Below are 26,223 nucleotides of genomic sequence, written 5' to 3'. Positions count from 1 at the left end.
ACTCGTTGCAGCCTTAGTATTTAATAATCGTTTTTGTACGATTATGGCAATTTTGTAATCGTGGAAGGGTAATAATCAAAATCGTAATTTTATTTTAATTATTTGCACAGCCTTAGTCTCAAGTATCCATTCCTGAAATTTACCATTTTGTTTTTTTAGCCATTGTTGAATTTCAGGGCTTGTACTAAGAAATTTTCCCAAATGAGCCAAATTGTGGAAGCATGTCTTCGAGACAGATGGGCGACGCTATATTGTGAAACTTTTGTGCCTCCGCCATCTAATGTGGGCGTACCATGGTGTCAAAGTTTGATTATTCTGAGTGGGTGTGAAATGCTCAATCGCTGCTTGCGGCTTTAATTGTTTTTGTCTTTGTATTCATTGGCAATTTATTATCTTATTTATCTAGGTAAATGACAACAGAGTGTTAGTGTCCATTTTAATCTTCTGGTGTGTTAAAGTGCTTTGGCATTGTAAGGGATAGAGAGAGATCAAACCCGTTTGCTTCAGGCAAACTGTTTAATTCTCTTTTATGCATACATGTGGCACGAGGCTTGTGTATGCCACAGCCATCCATTTGGTTGTTGAACAATCACATGAACAGTCCTTCCATCTGGGGTGGTCGAGGTATTGTTGACCTGCTATCTCCTCAAGGTATGGATGGATGTCTCTGACTGCATAGAAATTTAAATCCTGCAAAATAATCCACATTTTTAATAATTGTACCTGTAATCTAATTACTGTTTTGGGGTAAAGTTAAATTTTTTTGTAACCTGAACACATACGTACGTACATGAATTGTGTCATTGCCCAAGCCTGCCAAGAAAGCCGCTAAAATACAATGATTCAAATTTCAATTCTCCACTGCACTTTATCAATGCCACTCCCCCCCGCTGTTATCTGAATAAATAAACAAATAAAAAATAACAATAGAAATGATTACCCCCATTCCACATGCTGAAAGACGTTTCTCAAAATAATGAATGCTAGGCTAAGCTCATCCCTGCAACTTTGTGCATGTGCACGTTGTTGTGTTCATTCACACGTCTAGCACTCAACCCATGGGCATCGTCTTTGATTGATGCAGTCAGCAAGCTCGGGGGAAAGAGACGGCCGCTGGGGATGGATGGAGATAAGGAGGCAAATAGGAAAGCTGATAAAGGAGAAAGAAAGAGCTGGAAATGCATTCATCAAGCGGCACAATCAGATTGGTTTCCTGGTGTCAGGTCTTTCTTTTTCTCATCCTCTCCTCTGCAACTGCCAGTTCCCTCAATTCCTCTCTCCAGTGCACACTTTGAACGCACATACTGTACAAGCCCATGCATGCGCACACAAGTGTCAAATTTTTGTGTGGCCATGCGGATATAGAATTATGGGAGGTTGAGGTGAGAGACGACATCATGGTGGGATAGAAAATGTGTGTCACAGTGCAAATAGTTTATGGGCACACACACATGCACCCCCCCCCCCCCCCCCACACACACACACTGTACTTCAGCTCCAGTGTTTCAATGCAGTTTTTTCTTTTTAAGTTGTGATCTTCTTTGCCTTATATTTCTAATTGGGCGTGAGACTACCTACACACACCCATTATCCACATTAACCACACATCCTCACATCAGCAGAGGTGTTGCCCTACCTCTGATATACACGCCTTCTCATTTGTTCAATTGTAAAGCTCTCTCAATTAGGATGCTTTTTTTGTTGTTCCCCTGCACACCCTTGATCCTATTCATCTACTGTGCCTGTCTCTTTGTGCTGCCCGTGTCATTGCATATGACAGCTTTTTTTTCTTGTGCCACATCTCACGGGACTTCCAATTTCAACCACACACACACGACCTCAGAGTCTTGTACCTGGTTATAATGTAAAAATTACATACGCACAAATTCAAGGGTGAAAATTATCTAAACGTGTGTGGGCAGTTAGCAATAACAAAATAAAAAAGATAAATTAACATAATAAAGCAACTTATGCATTTTTAAATAATTCAGTTTTATGAAGGCAAAAGTAATTCATTACATATCAGATGTCACTGATCATAAAGCTATCTCGCTACTACTACTACTACTAAGTACATCATAATGGATACTAAAGTTGAGGACAAAATTATTAGCCCACCTACGAAATTTGAAGTTCTTTTAAGATATTACCAAGTAATTTTTTTAACAGAGCAAGGAATTTTCTAAATATAATTTCTTTACATACTATTATTATTTTTTTTTTTAGAAGGCAGAAATTATTTATATTTGTACACCAAAACAGAATTAATCAAGAAAAAACAAAAACGACCTGGGACATTATTATTAGCCCCCTTTAAGAAATAGGGATGTTGGATACCACTTTTTTTAGCTCGATACAATAACCGATACTCAAATCTTCAGTACTCACCGATACCAATACCAAGTTCCGATACCTTTAGTACTTATGATTTTTCCAAAAACAATGACATTTTTTTTTAAATACCTATATATCCCAATTATAGCAAATTTCCTGAAAATTGCTTGAAATTAATGGCAATTATGTTTTTTCAATTTGCTCATAAACATCATTTTGCATAAAGCACACCATAAAATTTATTTTAAAAAACAGATCAATAAAATTAAACAAATAATCTAGTGGCCAGGAAAAAAAAGTCAGTACAATAGGGCTGTAACTATCGAGTATTTTAGTATTCAAATACTCGACTGAAAATTCTATTGAGTACTCAAGTACTCGGATAAATATATTTTTGCTTGCATAAAGAGTAATTTAAAGTACACAACAACAAAATACATTTTCACCTAATAATGAAAAAACAGTTGGTTTCCTTTTTTCTTTTTTTATATTATAATTTTTTTTTGAAATCAACAGTTTATTATACGCCAGGGTAGTGATTGTGTATTTATGTATTTGGAGCAGTTGACCAGAAATAAGACAAACTAAATAGGGTATTTTTAAGGCATTTTATTCTTTTGCGTTATAGGTTAAAAAAAAGAAGCTGTGTCTGTTTAAAAATATTTAGGAAATTCTTTATAAACAATATTATAAGCCACTGATGCTGCACTGGCGTTTACTGATTGACATGCTGTTTGACACTTTTTTTTGATGAATTAAAAGCCTGTGGCAAATAAAGCTGCCAAAATTAATCGATTAATCGACAAATAATCGATTATCAAATTAATCGACAACTATTTTAATAATCGAGTTATCATTTGGAGCCATAAAATTAAATAAAACTTAAAATTATCCAAATCTTCTGATTTCATCATATCCACAGTAATTGTTTACTGATTTCTGTAGTCTGAAGTTTGATTATCTTCTGTTTAATCAAAATAAGACATTTGCAAACATCTGCTTTTAATTAAAAACAATAATCAAACTGATAACATAGTACAACATCAACCCCCCCCCCTTTTTTTTTTCATTATACAAATGCGAAGTACGAAATAAACAGCAATCACTGGTTAACAAACAGTAATCAGGGGGGGAAAATCCTTTGTACTTCACTAGAATACAACATTCAAATGAATCCAATTAGTCGATTAATAGCTAAAAAAATCAATAGATTAATCGATCCTAAAAATATTCGATAGTGACAAATTTTCCTGTTGAACTGGCAGTACATTAATATTCTCCAACTCCTCCGTTGTGACATTAAAGTTTTTACTCACTGTTATATGAGTGGATGTGGCATTTCATTAGCCATAAAGATGGTGAATGAGTTAGTTTACGGGCCTGGTCGGGCGTTTTTTGTTTGTTTGTTTATTTTAACAAGACCATAAAAATACAGTACTTATTTTTATGGCTTAACTACATTTGTAATTTTCACATTTACAAAATTACTTTTTCTTTGAGGAGCAATTTTGTTAATAAATGACGTAATTTGAGGAGGAATTTAGTGATTTTGAGGAGCAATTTATTTTGTTGGTTACAAACAATGTCACTAAATTACAGTGGTACAAACCTACATATTGTGCAGTTCTACATACATGGGGAGACTTAGAACTTGATACAGGCTCATGCAGTTCAGGTCACAGGTCGTCCATGTACTGTATGATGTGCGGAGGCGAATGGTTAACTGTCATTATTTTGGCATGTTCTGATCCAAGTCGGGTTCAGATGCATCGCGCAGGCAACTGCAATCATGGCTTTCAAATTGACACTTTGTCTTTTGCAGCTGGTGGCGCTGTTCGAAGTGCAGCGTGGGATGACAGACAGCCCCAGGGAGAGCATCTCGAATGGCGATTCCAGTGCTCCACCCAGTCCAGAGCCACTGAGCTACTATTCACACATGCAGTTCCAGGAGCTAATCAAAGGGGAGATAGAAGTCAACGAGGCCGTCCTCAAATCCAGTAAGTCACTGAGTGTTAAGTTTTGTCATCTGTTGACTTGTGATGTGTGCCTAAAACTCCAGGCTATTGAATAAATGAATGCATTAGTAACTCAATCAACTCATGATTTAGAAAAATACCAATGCAGCGCACAGTTTTCTTCACATCCAAATGCACAACCCATGTTAGTGGAACATCCTCTATCTCTTAGCTGGACGGATAGACACTTGTAAATCTACCCCCATTCCCTTGCAATATGCCCCAGTCCACTCTCATCAACCGTGTGTTGCCCACTCTGCTATTCAGCCTGTACCACCTGCCATCCAGCTAACCACCCGGCTCAATTCCTAACTAGATTATAACAGTAGCCTGTTAACTGAGCATGAATGGACTAATTACAGCTCCCTATTCTCCAGCCTCTCAAACTGGACCCCCTGCTCCTCCCAGCCAGCACTCTTGCTGTGCCATCCTGCTTTCCAGCCCCAGTGATCCCCGACAAACTTAGTTACGATGTGACCCTGTAAAGCCCCCTCATAAAGTGTCAGAGTTGTGAGCTAGCTTTTGTTAGCTAAACATATGTACAACATATGGACAGTGTCCTGAAAAGCATTTGTCCAGGTCCTGATTCCAGATTACATATCACACTTAACAGTTTCAGATATCAAGCCAATTTAAATATTTCCAAGTACTGTAAATATAAAATGCAGTTTCTAAATTCGTAAATATTATTCATTAAGACAAAAAAAACCAAAACAAACATATCTAGCACTGTGTGAAAAAGGAAATGCCCTGCTTCTGTCAGACAAAGTAGGGTAAAAAAGAATTACATCATGTCATGAGTCAAATAAATTCAAATTATTATACAATTGAATGAAATTTCTGTGTCTATAGGAAAGGTTACAAGTCCATTTCCAAGCTAACATGGTCAGAGCCATTATCTAGAAACTGAGGGAATTAAGAGCAGTGGTCAACCTTACCAGGAGTGATTGGCCAACCAAAATTTCTCCCAAGAATGCAATGAAGACTCATCCAGAAAATTACAATATGACTTAGAAAGACATTCAAAGAACTACAGGCCCCACTTGTTTCAGTTAAGGTTCAGGAATCTATGATGAGAAACACACTGTGCAAAAATGGCATCCATGGGAGAGTCCCAGGTGAATACCTCTGCCGACAAAAATAACCCACACGCTTCTACCTCAGATTGCAAAACCTCTGTTTAGTTTGATAAGAGAACCGACAATGACCAATCACCATTACTTTCATTACTAATATTATACTGTCATACTACATTTTAATTCCTATTATGATAGCTTTCTGTTTGCAGATATTGACTTACTATTGGAAGCCGCACAGACGTCTCACCAATTCTGATTGCACAAAAGTTGCCATGTAGCTGTCGATGAGTCCAAACCTAATCAGCTCTTCTTACTATAGTCTTGCTACAGCTAATCAGTGGACTTTTGCATAGGGTAAGCTGTGGAGAAAAATCTTGACATGCTAGAAATAAAACTGACTGCAATTTTGGAATCAGCACGCCTATTTTTGTTTTAATCAGCATAAAAATATAACTCAAAAGATGTCGTTTTTTTCAAATTGTTCCCCAGTGAAATCTGTGCATACATTAACAATAGAAATAACCAGTAAATGTTGGGTCACCAAAGAACTGTGTAACAAAATGTGCCACATTTGTTTTTGTGTACCTAATTTTTAACCAACCATGTAAACTCAGCTTTTCTGGAAATTCAGGTTTATTCTAATTATTTTATTGGCGTGCTTACCTCCATTTGATTATTCACAATAATCTGGTTATAGTGTGCATGTAATCGCGTTGAGTGGCGGTGGAAGGAGCAAGGAGTAATTCTGTAATCAGTTAGGCATCAAAGTGTTTGTGCGTTTGTATGTGTGTGTGTCTGAGCGGTTTGTTTGAACAGGATGATTGGACTTCACACTGGCCCAGTGGGATGATTAGGCCTGCATTGATCCGCTGCTACACAGACACATGCACACACACACACACACACACACACTCTCGGAAGAGAGTCCTTATCTCATCATCCCATGAGCAGCCTGAACCGGGTCGCTCAATCGATTGCCAGAGGAACAGACCACTGGGCAACACACACACATACACACAAACATACTCAGTCATTATTCAGTATGCTTGCAAGACAAAGTCACCATCGGCACCTGTCACGTGACACTGATATGCTCGTAAGCTTTCAGACAGAAATGTCCTTGTTGTTACGACTGCCCCCACAGTGAACCGGCACTGTAGTGCTACTGAACTTTTTCAGAACAGACAAGAAGAAATCTTTGCAGTATACCTCCCAGAGCTGTACAAGCAGCCTAGTTAGCAGATGGAGAGTTCTAAGCAGATAAGTTTGTAAGGCCCCTTTGGGTCTCTCCAAAAACTCACTGGAAAGTGAGGAGGGGAACTGTTTTTAACCCTTCAATCACTGTCAGAAATGTCTCCAAGGCAATCTTGTTTATGCCCTGAAAGAGTTGCCATTCAGAGTTGCCATTCTGATCCATAGATGTGACCCCTGGCGTCACCACTTGACCTAAAGGTCACTTTACCTCAGGGGTCAAGATAGTCGCTCTTATGCTCCTTCAAATAGCTGAGGGAGGCGTGGGACATTAAACAGCTGGAGGACTTTGGCAAATGAACGGAGGAGGATTTATGGGGCTAAGTAATGGACCCTAGCTGTGACCATGGACCACACAAGTGTACAGTGCATGTGTACTTCGTGTTCTGGCTTCTTGATGATACCATATCATGTAGTTGTCGTGTATAAGCATAGGATGTCTTCAAAGAGAAAAATAGAACATATACTGTTTAATTGCTTGTGCACAAATCGCTGGGGAGCATGGTTAGCCTGTGGGGGCATCAAGCACGCATTATTAGAGGGCAGAGTGAACATCTCCTGCTCTGGAGGGAGTCTTAAGAAATCTCAGATAATGCCGCGAGAAGTCTCTAGATTGGTTGCTCATCATCGAGAGCCAACTTCAAAATAAATGCCAAATAAGTCATTGATAATCATCCATCCATTTTCCTAACCACTTATATTGAGGTGTGAATTAGTCGTTAAAAACGAATACCAAATTGGAATTTGGGGATTTGAGTCAGAACTGGTCAAAGTATATTGTTGCGTGTATTGTCGCAAAGGCATGTTTGGATGGTCTCAGTATATGTACTTGGGGAGTGCATGTACATGAAATTGCTCTACTTTCGAGCACACCTGGAAGCATTTGTGCATGCATACAATGTGCATTTGGCCAGCTAATGAGCATTAAATTTAACAGTCAATAAAATTCAGCTAGGCCGTGTATCAACGCCTTTTTCTTTGTTACTTCACTCCTGGCCTCTCACGGCGTCACAGCAGCTTAGGAAGCATTAGCTAGCTGATCCGTCACAATACAGATGGATATACTAGACCAGAGAAAGAAAGACATGCTGGATTCTACTCTTGTCCAGGATATGTCTTTAAATCAGTGAATTAATGGGGCTTTTTAAAGCACTTTGGACACTGTATGGTGTTGATAAAATCATTGATCAAATTTGTTGTTTTATTTGTTGGACTATTTTTCTTTGAGAAAGGTGTCATAAGTAATGGATTAAACATAATTTGGTACTCGCTCATTAGCATCAACACGAATAGCGTACGTAGAGTTTGGGTGTGAGTTTTAACTCTACTTGTTAGGTTATTATTTTAAAATTGACCGTTCATAGTAGCCAATGAACAACTATTGTGGCTGGCTCCCCACAAAGAGCTACACTTGCAGCTTTACGGCGGGGCCAAACATGGAGTTGGGAGACCGACAAGAAACTCATCTCGGTCTCACTGTGCTGTGGCTTAATGGTCCATCAAAATTATCTCTTTATATGGAAGTGGTCTATGGTGCAAAAAAGATTGGGCTTATTGACCAATGCCTTCAAGTAATGGTCCTCAAACACTGTTCTGCGGTCTGGTTATTTTAAATGCCTTTTTATAAAACAGCAAATTGTATTGTTTTAATGAGCTGTCACTTGTGTAGTCATGTTATACTGTATGTTGTTGTAATCAGGAAATTAAAAAAACACATATTAACATGAAATATTTAATCACCATTAAATGTCTGCAACCCCCCTTTCTGCCACGAGACAGTTAGGATAGGCTCCAGCACCCCTGCGACCCTTGTGTTGATTAAGAAGCTCAGAAAATGGATGGATGCAGTGCCCCTTTGTTTTTATATTTTTAATGTTCTGACATTATGAGCACAAACATACAATTAGCCATTCTCAAATTTTACTAGGGCAAATTCCTTTATTCTCTCCACTGTGATGGAAATAAGATTGGCTAACTTGAGGACCTCAGTTGATGTTGGCGCTATTCTTTCTTTCTTTTTTTCTTTTTTTTAAGTTGCTAGAATGGTTGGAGAAGTCACTAAATACAGCAACATATCTTTAAGTTGGCAACACTGACAACAAGTTGCTGTTTTGGGTTTGGTGGGTCGGAAGTAAAATGAGTACCTAACAGCAACCTCTGGTGCTCATTTGAGAATCACATCAACAAGTAGTTATGTGCGCCCCTGAGTATAGTTAAGGTCTTCTTTGTTTCAACAGTCACTGTAGGGGAAACTCAGACAGATGACAGGTGAGACTGGTGTCTGCAATCTGAGATGTGATAAATCAATTAAAGTAATTAATATAAATTGCTCAACAAACCTGAACACATCACTAGAAGAGTAATATGTGAAAGCTGTTTGAAAGGATATTTGTGACCATTTTTTATCAGCCACACACACACACACGCACGCACGCACGCACGCACGCACGCACGCACGCACGCACGCACGCACGCACGCACGCACGCACACTTTTCCATTCCTGCTTGTTTTCCTCCTTGACACTCTGTATTCTGCCCACGTTGGATCAGGACCCTGTCACTGCCCCCTAAAGAGAGATTGATTACAGGAAAGGAGAGAATTTTGCTCGAATTCCCCTTTTCTCAGTTTTCTCCTTTGCTTCTCCGTCACAATCTTTCAGTGCACTACTCTCATTTATCCTGCACCCGCTCCAGTCTTTCTTTTTTCTCTGTTGGCTTCTGTGTGACCACACCCAGACAGAGGATTTTATATCACACCAGCTCCCTTTAGGCTGGATATTAAAAATCCCAAGGCAACACAAAGCTCCAAATTACATTATTTTGAATTGTTTCTTGATGGATTCAAAGACCCGTCAGCCAACTCTCTTTCACCCTGCTGGTTTGTTCAGGTGGAAAGGATTATTTTAAATGTGTACGAGTGAAGGACTGGTGCCATGTAAGCTTTAAAATTATTGGTAGCTGGATGGGGAGGTGGTTTTTCAACACTCCAGGTTTGTGAGGCAGCCATAAATAACGGCACACCTCATGTTATTGCATCCCTTTTTTGTACGTAGAAGTGACATTATCATTTTCAATTGTACTGCTACCTGGAAAAAGATGCTTAGGGAACTAAACTTCCTTTTTTATTGCAGACACGCCCCTTTTGGTGAGGAGCAGCAGTGACTCAGTATTGGCTCCTCCCATTGAGGTGACCACTGCGTCAACACATGATGAGCGAAACAACGAAGCCTCCCAAATGGTGAGCATTGTGTCACTGTAGCTGGATTTACATGGAGACTTTTTTCATTATTCCAGTTGAAATCATTCCGACGGAAAATGTCTGGTTAACCATGTACATGTGACGTGATCAGCCGTTTCCATGCACCACAACATTAATCAGAAGAGCTGTTTTACAGCCATGTCACACACACAGATCGACGTAAACATCACATGATTTGTCAAGATGGAGTTCATTAGTCTATTTAGTGCTATAGTAGCAGTTATTTTAGCATTTTTATTAAAACAACAGCTTGATATAAACAAGATACAAGTAGTTTAAAACACGTTTTCCCATTGCAGACGAGACGAGCTCTGGTGGGATGCCATGTTTAAGTATGTTAATGGCAAAGTCACTCCACATTCTGATGCAACTATTTACATGACGTTTGTTTGGATTGGCAGAAGGAATACATCACCGATGTGATTCCAAATGAATTCAGCCTTTATATTCCGGTTGAGGTGTTCATTCGGAGCATTTTCATTTTGTTTGGTCATTCGATTTCGTTCTAATCAGAATACAAGGCTCTTTGTAAACCCGGCTCAACGCATACGTTTGCTCCTTTTAAATTTCACTGAATTCATTTGTTTTTGAAAAAGGAGTTGAGAACATTTTCTTTCAAATGTCTTGGACATAACTGAGGCATTAAGACATCCCATTTGCCATTATGCTGTTTGAGGCATGCCCTCTTTGAGGACAAAGACGAAGAAGCATTCACCCTGGCCCAGAACTCTGCTTCGGGCTGCACTTTGAAATGAAGTGCACTCCATCTTTTCCAAAGAAGCTGCCATTTAACAGCACAGTGTTGACTGTGTGTGTTTTCTTGTGTGTGTGTGTGTGAGAGTGAAAAGAGAAACCATGTTACCAACATAACAGAGTCAGCAATGACTCAGCATTACCTCAAGTAAATGCAATGACAATAAACTGGGGGTGGGAATCTTACCATCCATCCATCCATCATCTACCGCTTATCCGGGGTCAGGTCGCGGGGGCAGCAGCTTTAGCAGGGAAGCCCAGACTTCCCTCTCTCCAGCCATATCAGCCAGCTCCTCCGACGGGATCCCAAGGCGTTCCCAGGCCAGCCGAGAGACGTAGTCTCTCCAGCGTGTCCTGGGTCGTCCCCGGTTCCTCCCGCCGGTGGGACATGCCCGTAACACCTCCCCAGAGAGGCGCCCAGGAGGCTACCGAACCAGATGCCCGAGCCACCTCAACTGGTTCCTCTCAACGCGGAGGAGTAGCGGCTGGACACTGAGTCACTCCCGGATGACCGAGCTTCTCACCCTATCTCTCAGGTGGAGCCCGAATACCCTGCGGAGGAAACTCATTTTGGCCGCTTGACCCACAGTTCGTGACCATAGGTAAGGGCAGGAACGTAGATCGACCGGTAAATCGAGAGCTTTGCCTTTCGGCTCAGCTCCTTCTTACCTTTACCCATGGGCCCCGGCCGGGCACAGCCCGAAAAGGCAACATGGGCTCACCACCGGGGGTGAGGGGGGCAAAGGGGCAAAGCGGTCGGGTGCGCAGTGAGTTGAGTGGCAGCCAAAGGCGGGGGGCTTTGGCGATCCGACCCCCGGCTACTGAAGCTAGCTCTGGGGACATGGAATGTCACCTCTCGCAGGGAAGGAGCCCGAGCTGGTGTGCGAGGCTGAGAAGGCTTGGGTTCTGGTACCAATCCTCTCAAGAGGGGCTGGACTCTCTTCCACTCTGGAGTTGCCCACGGTGAGAGGCGCAGAGCAGGTGTGGGCATACTCATTGCCCCCCCGGCTAGGCGCCTGCACGTTGGGGTTTACTCCGGTGAACGAGAGGGTAGCCTCCCTCCGCCTTCGGGTGGGGGGACGGGTCCTGACTGTTGTTTGTGCTTATGCACCGAACAGCAGCTCAGAGTACTCACCCTTTCTGGAGTCCTTGGAGGGTGTGCTGGAGAGCGCTCCCCCTGGGGACTCACTCGTTCTGCTGGGGGACTTTAACGCTCACGTGGGTAATGACAGTGAGACTTGGAGGGGCGTGATTGGGAGGAACGGCCCCCCACTTCCCCGATCAGAACCCGAGCGGTGCTTTGTTATTGGACTGACCATAATGAACATCATGTTCAAACACAAGGGTGTCCATATGTGCACTTGGCACCAGGACACCCTAGGCCGCAGTTCGATGATCGACTTTGTAGTCGTGCCATCGGAATTGCGGCCATATGTGTTGGACACTCGGGTTAAGAGAGGGGTGGAGCTGTCAACTGATCACCACCTGGTGGTGTGTTGGCTCCGATGGCGGGATAAGATGCTGGTCCGACCGGGCAGACCCAAACGTATTGTGAGGGTCTGCTGGAAACGTCTGGCAGAATCCCCTGTCAGAAAGAGTTTCAACACCCACCTCCGGCAGAACTTTTCCCTTATCCCTAGTGCTTCCATTGTTGAGGCGGCCGATCGGAGCTGTGGCCGTAAGGTGGTTGGTGCCTGTCGTGGCGGCAATCCTCGAACCCGCTGGTGGACACCAGCAGTAAGGGATGCCGTCAAGCTGAAGGAGTCCTATTGGGCCTTTTTGGCCTGTGGGACTCCGGAGGCTGCTGACAGGTACCAGCTGGCCAAGTGGAATGCGGCTTCGGCGGTCGCTGGGGCAAAAACCCGGACATGGGAGGAGATGGGTGAGGCCATGGAAAACGACTTTGAAGAAATTCTGGTCCACCATCCGGCGTCTCAGGAGAGGAAAGCAGTGCACCCTTCCGCAAAGATAAGATTAATCACTGCTACATGGATGGCACCCAGCTCTACCTCTTCCAAACCCTCTTCAGTCCTACCACCTGCCTCCCTTGTCCTCTGCCGTCAAGAGCTTAACATAAATGTTTACTCAAACACAGCATCATATACAGTCAGGGCGCGTTCGGAAATATGCTCCGAGCACTCACTGGTTCACTCCGACCAGATGGGCACAAGTCTCTAACGCCAAGTCCAAGACAAGTCTTTGAACATGAGACCAAGTCAAGTCCAAGTCCCTGATCCCGAGTTCAAGCCTGCCCTGGCTAGCGCTTGCGCCCCGACTCACCTATCTGTGTGCCTTTTTAAATGTCGAATAAAGTTAGACTCCAGACACTTTGTATTTAGAAAATCTATTGTCATGTCGCTGGGTAGTCTTTAAAAGCAAAAGCTATCACAGACAGCAGCACTGCAGCAGCCTGTTGCTCCGAGTTTGCCATGTTAGTGGTTGTTTGTGCGTTGTTGCATTTGTCTACTTTACGTCATTAACATTGGACGTTGCCTGGGCGCACGGAAAGGTAGGTAGAGAGAGAGGCAAAACTTACGAGCCAGCACCTGAGCCGCATGCACACATACACACAGACATTTGGAGAAAGGAGAGAAAATGACAGCAAGCCACACCATAGCGACTCGTAAAGTTCACAAGTCCCAAAAGGAGATTCCCAGTCATGTCTCGAGTCTTTGGTGGATGAGTTGCATGTCTAAGATAAAATAGCGACTTAAGTCTCTCACTAGTCCAAGTCCGAGTTGCGAGTCCCCTTCTCTGACTCCGACCATTTGGAAACTCAGGGCCAAATCCACAAAGAATGCGCTGCGTCCGCTAACAGTGCCAAATATTGCTCCACAACTGCACCCAGCTTGCTCCATATTAACATCCTATTCACTAAGGATATTGCTCTATTGATATACCAGTGAAAAATGCCCACAACGTTTGGCAGCTGGGAGAAATTTTGCACCTGATTTACCACACATAGCAATGAATTTGCGCCAAGAGCATGGCAATTAAGTAACAGTTGTGAGAAAGATGAAATTATCACAAAGCGAGCTTGGACCATAGAGGAGGTGCAGAAGCGTTTTCCTTATTTACCTGTAGTGTGCAGAGAGGACGACGATAACGTCATTCAGCCATTCATTTAATGTCCTTAAAAGACAAATTATTGGTGCGATAATTTAAAAAAAATACATGTATGTTTTCAGAGGTTGACGTAGACATACAGCATGCATCTTTCACGTGAAAATGAACCCTAAAAAAAAATCCCCCCCACTGCGATCGCCGATCAGCCCGGGTTACCTCATGTGTTGTAGGCTAAACCAACACAGCAAAATCTCCTCACCCCACTCCTATCTTTCAACCTAAGCACAGTGCATGATTAGCGTGAGGGGGGACGGGCACTGCCTTCTCCGTGCTGCCATGATGCACAGGATTGAGGAAGCGCAAAGTTTATACCAGCCTTCCATAAACGTTTGAGTCGCTTAAACTTCGTGTGGCTATTAGCGCTGGCGTTAGTGAATTAGACGCTGTTTATCAATGAGTGTCATTCAAATAAAGATGGGCAATTTCTCTGTCAAATGTATGCAAATGACCTCATTTACGCCGTACGCGCAAAAAACACCGGTGCACCAGGGCACAATCTGGTTGGCAGCGCAGTTAATGATGAATTTCCCCATCTGCGCGTGTTTAATGGATTACACGCTCCCGGATTGTTCATTTGTTGTTTTGCCGCGCAAAAGCTATGCAAACTGGTGGATCTGGCCCCTAGTGCGTTGCTTGAATTTGCCTTTTGGAAATTGCACTAAAAATGAGTGCTGGTGTGCACACTCGGCACTCCAACTGACGACACGGTGCGCCAGTGCATTGGGCAGTAGGAGATGGAAAAAGGTACTTGCAAGATGCGCGAGGGTTGTGGCCTGACGGGGGACATGAAGGCCATTCACCATTCGTTTACCGTGGATACAGTAATTTGTGGACTATAAGCCGCACCCTGTAAGCCACAAGTGTTTTTATGTTGCCGCACCGGCTTCCCGCTACTTTCTTTTCCATAAAGTGGCCGCAAATTGTCTCTCTCTCGTTCTGTCTCTCCTACTGTATTGGGGCTCACTTGGTTTGTTTTTCCCTGCCTAACGTTCTTGCGCTTCCTTTATAGTGCGCCCCCTCGTGATCTGGTAGATAAGCCGCACCTTTGTATTAGCCGCAAGGTCGAAGGCAAGTGAAAAAAGTAGCGGCTTATAGTACAGAAATTACTGTACTTATCAAGTTGTTAGGTTCTAAACTTTTTTGGGGAAGTTTGCGGTTTAGTGGCGCTAGGTCTGGGGATTTCATTACGGTGGTGGTTATTAGGCTGGCTAACATTGACGTTGGCGAGTACAGCGTTTTTGGTTTTGAAAGTTTGTAACCACAACAAAACACAAGTAGTCCTCTTGCTAACACAACACACTGGTGCGTGAGGAAATTAATGGGAGCGGAAGGCTATTTTCCTCTTCGAACATGCTCTCAGTGTAGTGCACAGACTTCAGCGCGTCTTTCCAAACGTTCCAGTTTTGTGCTAACATACATTGGAGAATGCTGGTGACGGGCAGTCATGCAAAAAAATAGAACATACAATAACAATACTCACAGGTATATATTCTCTCTACTCTGGAAATTATTAGAACTGCTGGAGTTTAGCTTCAGCTTCACCTTGAGTTTACTTAAATGATTGCCTACTTCTTGACATCATCGATCAACTTTACACGTCACACTAATGCCACTGTTAGGCTAAGGCTTACACACCACAGGAGGCAGCACATACTTGTGTATGTATAGGACTTATGTATCAGTTTGTTGTATTAACTCTTTGACTGCCAAGCATTTTCAGAAAAGTGGATATGTGGGTGCCAGCTGATTTAAGCATTTTGACTGATCTTTCAAGGTCCACAGAAAATGTTGTGTTTGGACTATGGAAACATAGATACTACCAAATGAAAGACTGAACTCTCATCTTTCATCAGAAAAAAAAATAAGTTTGTTTCTACCTTATTCCGTTTTTTAGTAATCAACAATAGAATATAGGTTAGTTTCACCCAAATGCGATGTTTTGGACCAAAATACGGAGAAATCAAGCTTTTTGTGAAACGATATTATTTCATGCACTCTAGTGAATTTGACACCTTTTTTTTCCATGAATGATGTCACAAACACCTAAACAGTGATTTACTTCTGTAAAACACTACCACCAACAATGAAAATGTTTTTTTTGATAGCAAAATACATTTATTTACATTCAACAGTGTAACAATTTGACAAAACAATTTGGCAAACTATTTACAAATGTGTGCAACTGTGGTATTATTTACAATTGTGGGGATGTTTCAACTACACAGTTTTTCTTTTTGTGTGGTTTATTGTGTAAAACTCCCCTGCGTGCAAGGGGACGCAGCAGGATTTGCACCACAGATTAGTTTCACTGCGATTGCCCCTTCGCGTGCACTTTCTTGCCGGCCTTTTTTTCCGGGGAGTAGCAGGTATATACTGCAGTGTGTGTTTGGCCATGTTGTCATCAAGTCTACTCTCAGGATCATGATACGGTGACCAGGTGTTACGTCTGGCTTCCTCATGTCTTTCAGTTCCTATACCGGGTGGTAAGAGATGTTCTGATCCATCTTATCCACTCCATTCATGGTGGCATCGTAGTCCAGAACCAGTGTCTTCTCCGTGATCAGACTGTACCCACTCCTCCGATGAATATGCATCGGACTCGGGGTACTCTTCATCGTCCGATTGCGCCAGTACAGAAGTGCTCGTTTTCCGCCGTTAGCATCGCTAGCCGGTGAGGCTTTACGACGTGATCGAAGCCGCCACTTCAACGCTTCCAACTTCGGCGTCAACCTCGGAGTCACCATCATCATCATCATCATCAATGTGCTCTTTAGCATTGGTCGATGCTTTTCGTCTTTGAAAAAAATGCTCAAGCGTGAGCTGCTTGCAACCGGTCGCCATTTTCGCTTCCTCAGCCATTCTCCCCTCAACACCCTAGCGCCACCTCACGTCTTATACTGACGCCTGCCCGATCTTGTCCAAAGAGAGTCATCGCTGCCGTCTAGTGCCCAAAAATAATCATTATACTAGCTCGATCTGCTTGATACTTTCAGCACAGCTTGTCAAGGCTTTCCTCCACCCGTTTCCAAAAAAAAAACAAAAAAACATAGTGAACGTCTTTTAACGTCTTTGGTGGCGCTCATTTGGATTTTACTAAACGTTATTAAACGTTTTTGGCGGTCAAAGACTTAAAGAGTAGAAACGGCTTGTATACTGGTGTGCTCTATAGACAGCATTGGCTATTAGTCTTTAAATCTTTGTTCCCTCCAACATCTTTGTCAGATTTCTACACCTTGAGATGTGGTGTTTACGCAGCAGGTAGGCAGACCTAGATATGTTACATTCTGTCTGGTGTTAATGTTACTTGTGATGTAAAAAAAAAAAAATAGACAGGTGCTGACTAGTTGTGTTCCCCCGTGTTTGCACACGGCAACATGTATGCTCGTGCCTAGACGTTGCGACTGTGTTTTCTTGTGAAACACAACATGGCAGCGAGTTAATGTGACGGATGTGTTAACAGGAGTCAAAGATAGTTTTGCAGTATGTTTGAGCACACCACACTCACTTTCTCAGATGCCTGACATACACCGTATGACCGTACACTGAAGATGCACACAACATTACTCAACCTGCTGCCACATCAGCACATGCACACACACAATATCACTTTCTTTCATAAGCCTGCATGCTCCTTTGAAGCATGCAAACACACAGTAAAATCATGTAACCACATAACTAACATACGAGCACGTGTGATAGTCATTTTGTATGTTTTGAGAGCAGGAATTTTACGACTGAGTGAGATTCAGAGTTACTATGTTGATTTTATGTCCAAGCTGAATTGCTCCAGGTGCAGTGGAAGGTACATGCAGGTGACCACAGTGTGTGCAAGTGGTCATTTGCACTGTTTTCCAGACGCAATGTGTATTTAAGTGCTTGACAGCAGCCCATCTTGCATTAGGTCACGGGAAGATGCTCAGCAACAATGGTGCCTCTGGCTCATCCTCCTGTTTACCCCCCCCGCCCCCCCAGCCCTAATATACACTCTATTGTGAGATAATCTCACACTGGTCGCATAAGTAGGTCACTATTTGTTCAGGCGACATGAAAATACAGGTTCAGAAATGCACTCTTTATTTTCTCTGTAATAAACAAGCTGGTAATATTTTTAGGGATGATAGTAATACAGTTTTGATTTAGTGTGTGATTGTTGTTTGGGGAGTTGGTTGTGTGTGTTTTGTTAGGATATGGGCGGGGTGGGCAGGTTGATTGTGGTGGGGGTGTGTGCTGAGTTAGGGAGCTGGTGGGCGGGAACTTTTTTGGCTAGTAGTGCTAGTGACAAAATGAAAGTGACGAGGCAGAAGGATCTAATTGTGCCCCTCATGTCTTAAACGAGTTGGGGGCGTTTTACCAGAGTGTATCTAAGGGTCTTGCAGCAGTGGACGTTGCAGTTACCCTTCATTTATTTTCACGTCTCACTCCTCGTCCCTTCACTCAAGGCTTGTTGACTTTTCAGACTCAAGAACTAGATCCTTGCTTGACATGGGGCTGTGACGCAGTGTGGGGGTGGGGCCACCAGAAAGATGTAAACACAAAGGTAGCGAGGGAAGGAAAGTCTCGCCTGGCGGAGCTCGTTGTCCGGCGGTCCACAATTTACAAAGGTGATTAATGATGACGGTGCTCGTTTACTGCACTAATTGAGAGAAGTTCGCTTTGTATCTACTGCTTTCTGTGAGACATTAGTAGTTATTTATGTGCATCGTTATGTTTTATTTGGCAATACTGAATGTATTTGTATTTTTATCATTGCAGGACATCAACCATGAACTGAAGGGAGGTCCAAAAAACCTCACCAAGATGAACCAGGTTACATTTAGGTAAGACTGTGTAGAGACCATATGGGGTTATATGATGCCCCTCTATAAGCCATCAGAAATATTAGACACAAATAGCAAAAAAACATTAATGCTGCATGATTGGACAAAGACTGGATTTTTTTTAACCGACATTGCTGACCTTCATCAATGTTTTTCCACCTTATTTCAAACTGTTATTTGGTGTGCCGAGATTCATCATCAAGCAAACTGGTTTATTGTTTGCATCCTTAATCTGTTTTTGGGACCTCACAGTCCCATGGCATGATGGGAGGTTATCTACATCTGTCATAATAACCAAATCAACATCTGACTGCCAGCATCTCTGAAAGGTGTCAGGATTATTTCACAGTGCATACTGTAGCGCACAGGTGGCCTGGATGTATATTGTGTGTGTGTTTTGGAATTCACCGTTTTACAGTACAATGATATCTTGACAGCCCCGTGACAGAGTGAAGGCCCAGCTCGCGCAGATAGTTTGCCATGGTAACAGATGGATGGCGGTGGAAGGAGTTGCGTTTCAGCGATCGCCTGCAAGTTCGTTAGGCACTCGGTCCCCGTTGATGTAGGGGAAGTCAGCCACGAGTGGGAGCTCCATCTGTCTCACTCCTTGTTGCTCTTTTCATTTATCCTAATGTACACACCCTTCCCCCCACTCGGTAAATTACTTTGTTTGTTTGTGTCACTGGTAAGCTGAAATGGGTGCGCTATTCTACATATTAGGATGTTGCACTAACAAGCTGTGGCTTTGTCTGATGAGCTTGTTTGCAACTTTATAAAATATAAATGAATATAAATAACTGAAGTGTGTGTGTGTGTGCGAGCTGATACTGGTACTACTGTGAGACCATACATCATTCATAACCAAGTGTATGAGCGCATATTGTCTCGTCTGTGCTTGTATAATCTGAGCATAACATATTGTACCACAATTGTAATGTGGTCACATTAAAACTGTAATTTATTTTCAAAATGCGGCAAGTATTCAAGTAGGTACACCATGGTTCTACCGTACAGTAGGTATGTAAGAATATCGTCTTAATACGAGATGATATTATCACGGTATGAACCTCACAACATGATATATAATATTGTGGGGGGTAGTTGGCAATATGAAAAACAAGGTCACAATACTGTATAAAAGTTAACAATATTGTTAAAAAAACATATATTGGGAAAAAAAGCACAATATTATGCTTATGTCCATAATAGCAGCAGTAACAAAGAAATAGGCTTGGCCAGTCATTTTGTTGTTATGTGCTCCTCCAATTGTCTCAGCGGTCAAAGTGTCATAGTCTATTTAGTTTACAATGCTGTGTTCGACTGAAGCGGGTGAAAAGTCATGTTTTTTGACAGAGGTGTTGAAAAATATTAGCTGGTATGACTGATTTATGGAAGTGCCAACCGCTGCAGTATGTACTGTTGGAACATAGTTTTATCCTTGTGAGCAATAATCAGACAGGTTTTCTTTTTGGACTGGCTTGTGTGGGGTGTGTGTGGATTCTGCAGAACACAAAATACAAATACAAATAAGCATGAGCAATTGAATGTTAATGCCTCGTCTATACAATGCTAAATAGCTCAGTTCATAATTATACATAGAGTTCAAATAGTACAGTTAATATTAACCTCAATGTACATCAATGACTTTCAATCCGTACTAACAATAATGAGGTATTTCCTTGCTAATACACGCACACATTGTGAATCGAGTTAATTTGTGTGGGAACTCAAAAGCATTATATTCCCCTTCATGTGGCGATGAGCATCGGTCTTACATATAGCTGGCCAAAACATGCCCAATCAAAATTAAGCTGCACTAATAAACTAACCACCAAAGGGTGCTCAAACTGAAAAAAGAACAACAACCTGGCCTTTTTTAATAGATGTGCTGCTTTTAATATCGTAACATTTACAAATAAATTGTGGCAAGCAATTTTAATATTGCAATATTAAAATCATTACACTGTCGTAACATCGCTCCCCCTACAATAGCTGTGGTGCAAAAGTAAAAAAGCTACGAGATGCACAAATGTATGCGGAGGTGTCTCGCTTCCACTCTTGCCTTCACTGATGGCAAGTTGGCAACGTCGGTGGAGCAGTTTAAATGTCCTACCAATCAGGCCCCAGCAGGTCCTTGGGTGTCGACAAGCTGATCGATGCCTCCACCAGGTGTCCAACTGTGATGAAGTGGTCCAGACAGCCTAATGTGCATAAATCATAGATGGTTTTGAGTGCACAATAGGGAAGTGGGGAGCACTATTTAATTCAGATGTACCTGTGCTCTACAGTCATGCATGTCTCTTAATTCCATGTATGGTAATTTCTGGACTACAAGCCGCTACTTTTTTCACTTGCATTCGACCCTGCGGCTAATACAAAGGTGCAGCAACACACACAACATATACAACTAAGATTCGTTCTGGATCAGACATGCAGGCTGTAAGTTTCTTTCGTATCAAAAGCAGCCTTCTTTTTCTTTATCTTGAGTGGTATCATCCTTGTTTATGTGCGCTCTCAAGTCACAGTTCATATCTAGCACAAGCTTATTAGAGGGGCTCAATCTTGCTTCCTCTTGGCCTTCTTCACACGTTTATCTCTCCTCTATTGTTTAGCGGCTTTGGATGTTTAAGAAGCAGCTAGATAAGGAGTGAAGTAGCAACCTTCAGCCCAGTCTTTCTCACACATGCATGCACGCACAAAAACACACTCACATACAACTAAGAGCGGCTACCTGTAAATTAATTTGTTTTATCTATGTTTTCTGGACGAAAAGACAAAGAGACCATGCAGCAGTCCGACTTAGAAAGATAGGAAAAGTGGGTTTGGGTATACGTGTGCAAGTGTGTACACATCTGTATTTGCTATTTAATGTGTGTGCATTTTGTTGGCAGCGCCCTCACAAGAACGGTCAACTTACTGGGGGATCGCGGGCCCCTCGGTATCCAAGTCATGCCCTATTGCTCTTCTCTTAGTGGAAGGTGAGGACATGCGGGCACACACACAAGCACACTCACACAAATACAGCCGCACTTTGTTCCTGCCACTTGTAATCCATCAGACAACATTAGAGTCCAGGCAGTTGGCTGGAAAATGCATGAGAGAATCAAGTGCTGCCATGACATCATACACTGAATGTGGTCACCCTCTCCATGAGTCAACATTTTCTCCTCTGTGTGTTGCACAGGATGTTGGGCCTCCACATTACAAACATTGAGGACACCAGTCGCACCAAGAAAGAGAATATCTTTCAAGAGGATGAGTGTATCGTTCAAATTAACGGAATACACCTCCAGGATAAGTCTTTTGCAGAGTGAGTATGTTGGGAAGGGATCATGGTGTATGTGCAATGTTCTTGCTTCAAGCTCTTTGTTTGTCACAAATGTTCATTCGAAGTACCGGCAATAAATAGTGTGCTTTTAACAAAGCATGACTGCCATTATAATTAGCCTGGCATAAAACTGCTAGTTAAATGCTAACGTACAATAGGAAATGCCATAGATTGGCTAATCTAAATCAACATTGCTGTTGCAGTCATTTTTAATCATCAAAAGAACTGTTAATGTAGCATAAACTAGGCAGAAGCACATAGAAATAGTGATTCAACAATACTCACAAGTAGAGGTGCATCGATTAATCAATAACTAGTCAATTATCAAATTAATAGATAATTTGTTTTGGTAATCAATTAATCGACTGGAGACCTTGTTGAATAGAAAGTTATTCAAATGCTTAGAATTTTAGCCTCTCAACTGTAAATATGGTAAAATTTTGGTCTTTCTCCATAATAATTGCAAACGTCCTTTGTTTTTCAATTTAGCTTTGCTCAAAGACCATACAACCCGTTCAGAACTACAAAGTTTATACTGCATGAAATTTACACTTGTTTGAGATTGCCCCACTGAAAATCTTACTAGACAAGAAAATACAGTTTGTTGCTCTGCACAATGTGAATGTAAGAAATACTGTATAAAATCTTGATTATATAAAAAAAAGAAAATAAAGAAAACCAGTTGTTCATTTCTTACATTGTCATATTTTGTATTGATTAATAACACCATTGCATCTGGTCTTTACGATTAACCTGAAAAAAAAAACATGCTGCTCAAAATTAGAAAGTTGATCCTCAAATGAAGGCATCAATTAGCAAAACTGCTGTGCAAAGGAAAAAAATGCACCTTGGACCAATGATGCCAATTGCTCTATCGATTCATCCATCCCTCTTCTTAACCGCTTATCCTCACTAGGGATGCTATAGCCTATCTCAGATGACTTTGGGCGAGAGGCGGGATAGACCTTGCACTAGTCACCAGCCAATCGCATGGCACTTATCAGCCAACAACCATTTGCGCTCATATTCACACCTAAAGGCAATGAATCTAACATGCACATTTTTTCGTAATGTGTGAGTATAAAACCCTTGCAAGCACAAGCAGAGCATGCACACAAACTACATAGTGCAAAAGAATTTAACCACATTTTATGTTGTAAATAACTGAAAATAGTCATTTGTTGAATTAAAATCATCTTCTTAACAGTTAAAGTTGCATTTTAATATAGGACCTCTTGCATGATTGCAGTTTCGCAATTCTTTATCCAACTTTTTGAGATTCTTTGATAGCTTCTGCTTGAATTTCTTTGCAGGATGTCAGAATAGTCTCCAGAATACGTGCTAATTCAGTGTGATCTGCCTCCCACCCTATTATTTAATTTATTAATAATTCTTCTGAAATATCGAAATTGCAATATTTCCTAAAATAGTGTTATATACAGTCATTTTTAGGCTATATCTGAAAACTGAAGCTGAAAGTTCATTCCCAATGCCCGGCCGAAGTTTACAAAAAAAATAAATTAAAATAATTCGATTTAATGGAAAAATGGAACCGGCCATTCGAAAACAACTCTGGGATTAAATCTCAAGGATTTAATTAAGAACCGAAACCAGAAAAGCCAATCCACCATTGCTGTAGCCTGATACTTTACCTGTCACTCAGTTTGCCAGAAAAAAAAGAATCCTAATTTTCTGCCTGCTCAATCTCGTAAATAGTGTGTGTCTTAACACACTTCTGTCTAGAGCACACACACCTACAATCCCCTGCCCCGGTTCTTTCTCCCTTCTTCCTCTCCTTGGTACAGCTCATTTAAGGATACATAAGCCTCATTTACCTTCCATGTCTTTTTCCGCTCTTATTGTTTGCCTGGCAAATTACCTGTGCTGTTTTGCAATGTTGGAGTGTTTCACAAACACTCATTGACTCTCCAGTTATGAGTCATCTTATCCACAGTTTGATGTCTCCTTCAAACTCCAATTGGAATGAATGAATGAATATATTCCTCAACCCCATTTTTGCCTTCTTGTAGTTCACAGGAAGTGTTCCGCCAGGCCTTGTCCTCCCCTTCTATGTACCTGGAAGTTGTCCCTGTTGCCAGCAAACCACGCTACGAGAAGAGCCTGATTGGTCAGCTGTTCAGTGGAGAAGGCAAAGACTTGAAAGCAAAGAGTCCAATGGTGACCCGTGCCAAAATTGATCTCCAACCTGTGCTCAAACAAGATCCCAAACCCAGCGAAAGTTTGACGCGTCAAAATACACAAGCCAAAAGCCCAGAGCCACCTCTGCTAAACCAAACGGCAACCCCTGTGAACCCACTGCCATCAGATTCTCAGTATGGCAACTCCCAGTCGGAAAGGGTTTCCCCCACACCTCCACTACGGACAGCTAGCTCTTCCCCAGCGAGGAGCCGCAGGCAGAGCCCTCCAGCCACTAAGACCTCTGGTGTGTCTGACCCAGCCAGCCTTACAAACAAGAAAGGTGGCAAGAGGATCAAGATTGACCTGAAGAAAGGTACATTTGTCACTTGTTTTGCGATCAGATTTTAAACCAGCGATGAGCAAAATTTGCTTGAGGCCACAGTTCAAGCCCTCCAAACATTTTTGCTTAATATCAGGAGTCCTGTAATATTTGTTGAATTGATTTCGTTGTGTTTTCTATAAAATTGGCTTATTCAAATGTATTGACACCATTTTTTTTTTATTAATTTGCTCCATTAAGTAATGTCATTGATTGATAAAATATTAGTTATTATATGACCCTTGTGAGGAATAAGCAGTTAAGAAAAAGGCTGGATGGACGGATGGACGAATGGATGGATATATGGAAATATATATTTGCTTCTTCAATTGACCTACCATTTTTTGAAATGGTTAGGAAGCCAGAGTACCAGGAGAAACCCCATGTAAGTACGTGGAGAACATCCAAAGTCCACACAGTAAACTGAAGTTAAAATTTGAACACAGAACCACAAAACTTTGAAGCAGAAGTGCTAACCACCATAACACTGTGCTGGCCAACGTCTACTTAAAGTTCTCAAAATGAACAATGGAACGAATTGGGGCGCTGCCTTTGAAGGGTTTTCACTCCTTTTTTATTAAATTTTTTAGAGCAACTTTCCCCCCCTTATCCATCTTTTGCTTGATTTTCGCTTTCCCAGTCTTTCACCTGATCAGAGCGGCGAATATTAAGGCGTTCTAATGCTTTTCACTCGGCTACAGACTCCCCCCCCCCACCCCCCACCCCCCTTTGTGATTGACAGGTGGCAGGGTTTAGATGCGCTAATGTAGGGCAGGCAGAGGCTTAGAGCACATAGCAGATAGCATCGTGTGCTGCCTTAGTATGCCACACGGGCTTTGCTCTCCCAACACACAGCAACACACAGACAGCAAGCATGGCACATATCGCTGATAGCTTTGGGTTTTCAGGGCTGTGAAAGAATGAGCATGGTGCAATGGGCTCTCTGGGGTTAATGGCTCATGACTGTGAGGCCTCACACACATTCACTTGTATACGCAGGGTTAGGAGGGTTACTTTTAAAATGTATTTGATATAGTTACTAGATAGTAGTAGTTTTAAAAAATGTAGTTACAGTAGTAGTAATATAATCCAAGTACCATAATATTAAAGTAATGTAACTTGGTTACATGTGATTACATTCAATTACTTTTGGATTACTCCAATACCAAATATATCAGATTACAAAATAAATGTAACTTTATTCCGTTACAGTTACAGGGAAAAACATGTAATCAGATTACAGGTACTTTTATTAAAAATGGGGATTACTTCCAGGGATTACAATTTCTACGATGAGAGAGAGGGAGAGGCAGAGAGAGGGAGAGGGAGAGAGAGAGAGAGAGAGAGAGAGAGAGAGCAGGACCGTTGCTACATGTCGGGGAGGTGGGGACAAACGAACTGACTAGTCGTGTCCTCCACACACGGGCAGTTTGAAAAAGCTTCGCGGACGGAAGGAGGAAATGGCGACCGGTATTCACTGGAACTTACTCGTCTTGCTGAAAGAACGAAAGTTTGAGCTGAGAGTCCAGCTGCATGCTACGCACTATAGCTTCTTGCTAGCTAGCCCGCTAGCCTACAACCATAATGTGAGTTACACCTTCCAAGCAAATCTTCCTCCCATCAATTCACTATTTAAAGATCAAACTTAACATATACATGGCTAAACTTGTGACTGGGATAAAAGTTCATTTTGCAGTTGATGTCACGCATCGTCATCCTCATTGGATGACTGTATCTGTACAT

The 26,223-nt window shown here is 42.0% G+C and overlaps 1 protein-coding gene across 3 annotated transcripts in view; it reads left to right on the top strand.

Annotated features, from left to right (window-relative positions):
• pard3ba (par-3 family cell polarity regulator beta a) overlaps nt 1-26,223 on the top strand; it is a 146,780-nt gene that overhangs the window by 28,367 nt on the left and 92,190 nt on the right. For 2 of the 3 annotated variants that reach the window (XM_086069033.1, XM_086069032.1), the window contains exons 3-8: nt 4,157-4,331; nt 9,811-9,917; nt 18,570-18,634; nt 21,526-21,612; nt 21,819-21,944; nt 23,993-24,474. In XM_086069033.1, coding sequence (XP_085925159.1) covers nt 4,157-4,331; nt 9,811-9,917; nt 18,570-18,634; nt 21,526-21,612; nt 21,819-21,944; nt 23,993-24,474 — 1,042 coding nt within the window. Of the gene's footprint in view, nt 1-4,156; nt 4,332-9,810; nt 9,918-18,164; nt 18,419-18,569; nt 18,635-21,525; nt 21,613-21,818; nt 21,945-23,992; nt 24,475-26,223 lie in introns of those variants that run through there. The other variant, XM_086069035.1, reaches the window with a different exon arrangement.

Source organism: Leptonotus elevatus, chromosome 2 (genome assembly GCF_054856555.1).
Source record: "Leptonotus elevatus isolate MCC_2025b chromosome 2, RoL_Lele_1.0, whole genome shotgun sequence".
NCBI lineage: Eukaryota > Metazoa > Chordata > Actinopteri > Syngnathiformes > Syngnathidae > Leptonotus > Leptonotus elevatus.
This window is presented reverse-complemented; position numbering and strand designations above follow the sequence as displayed.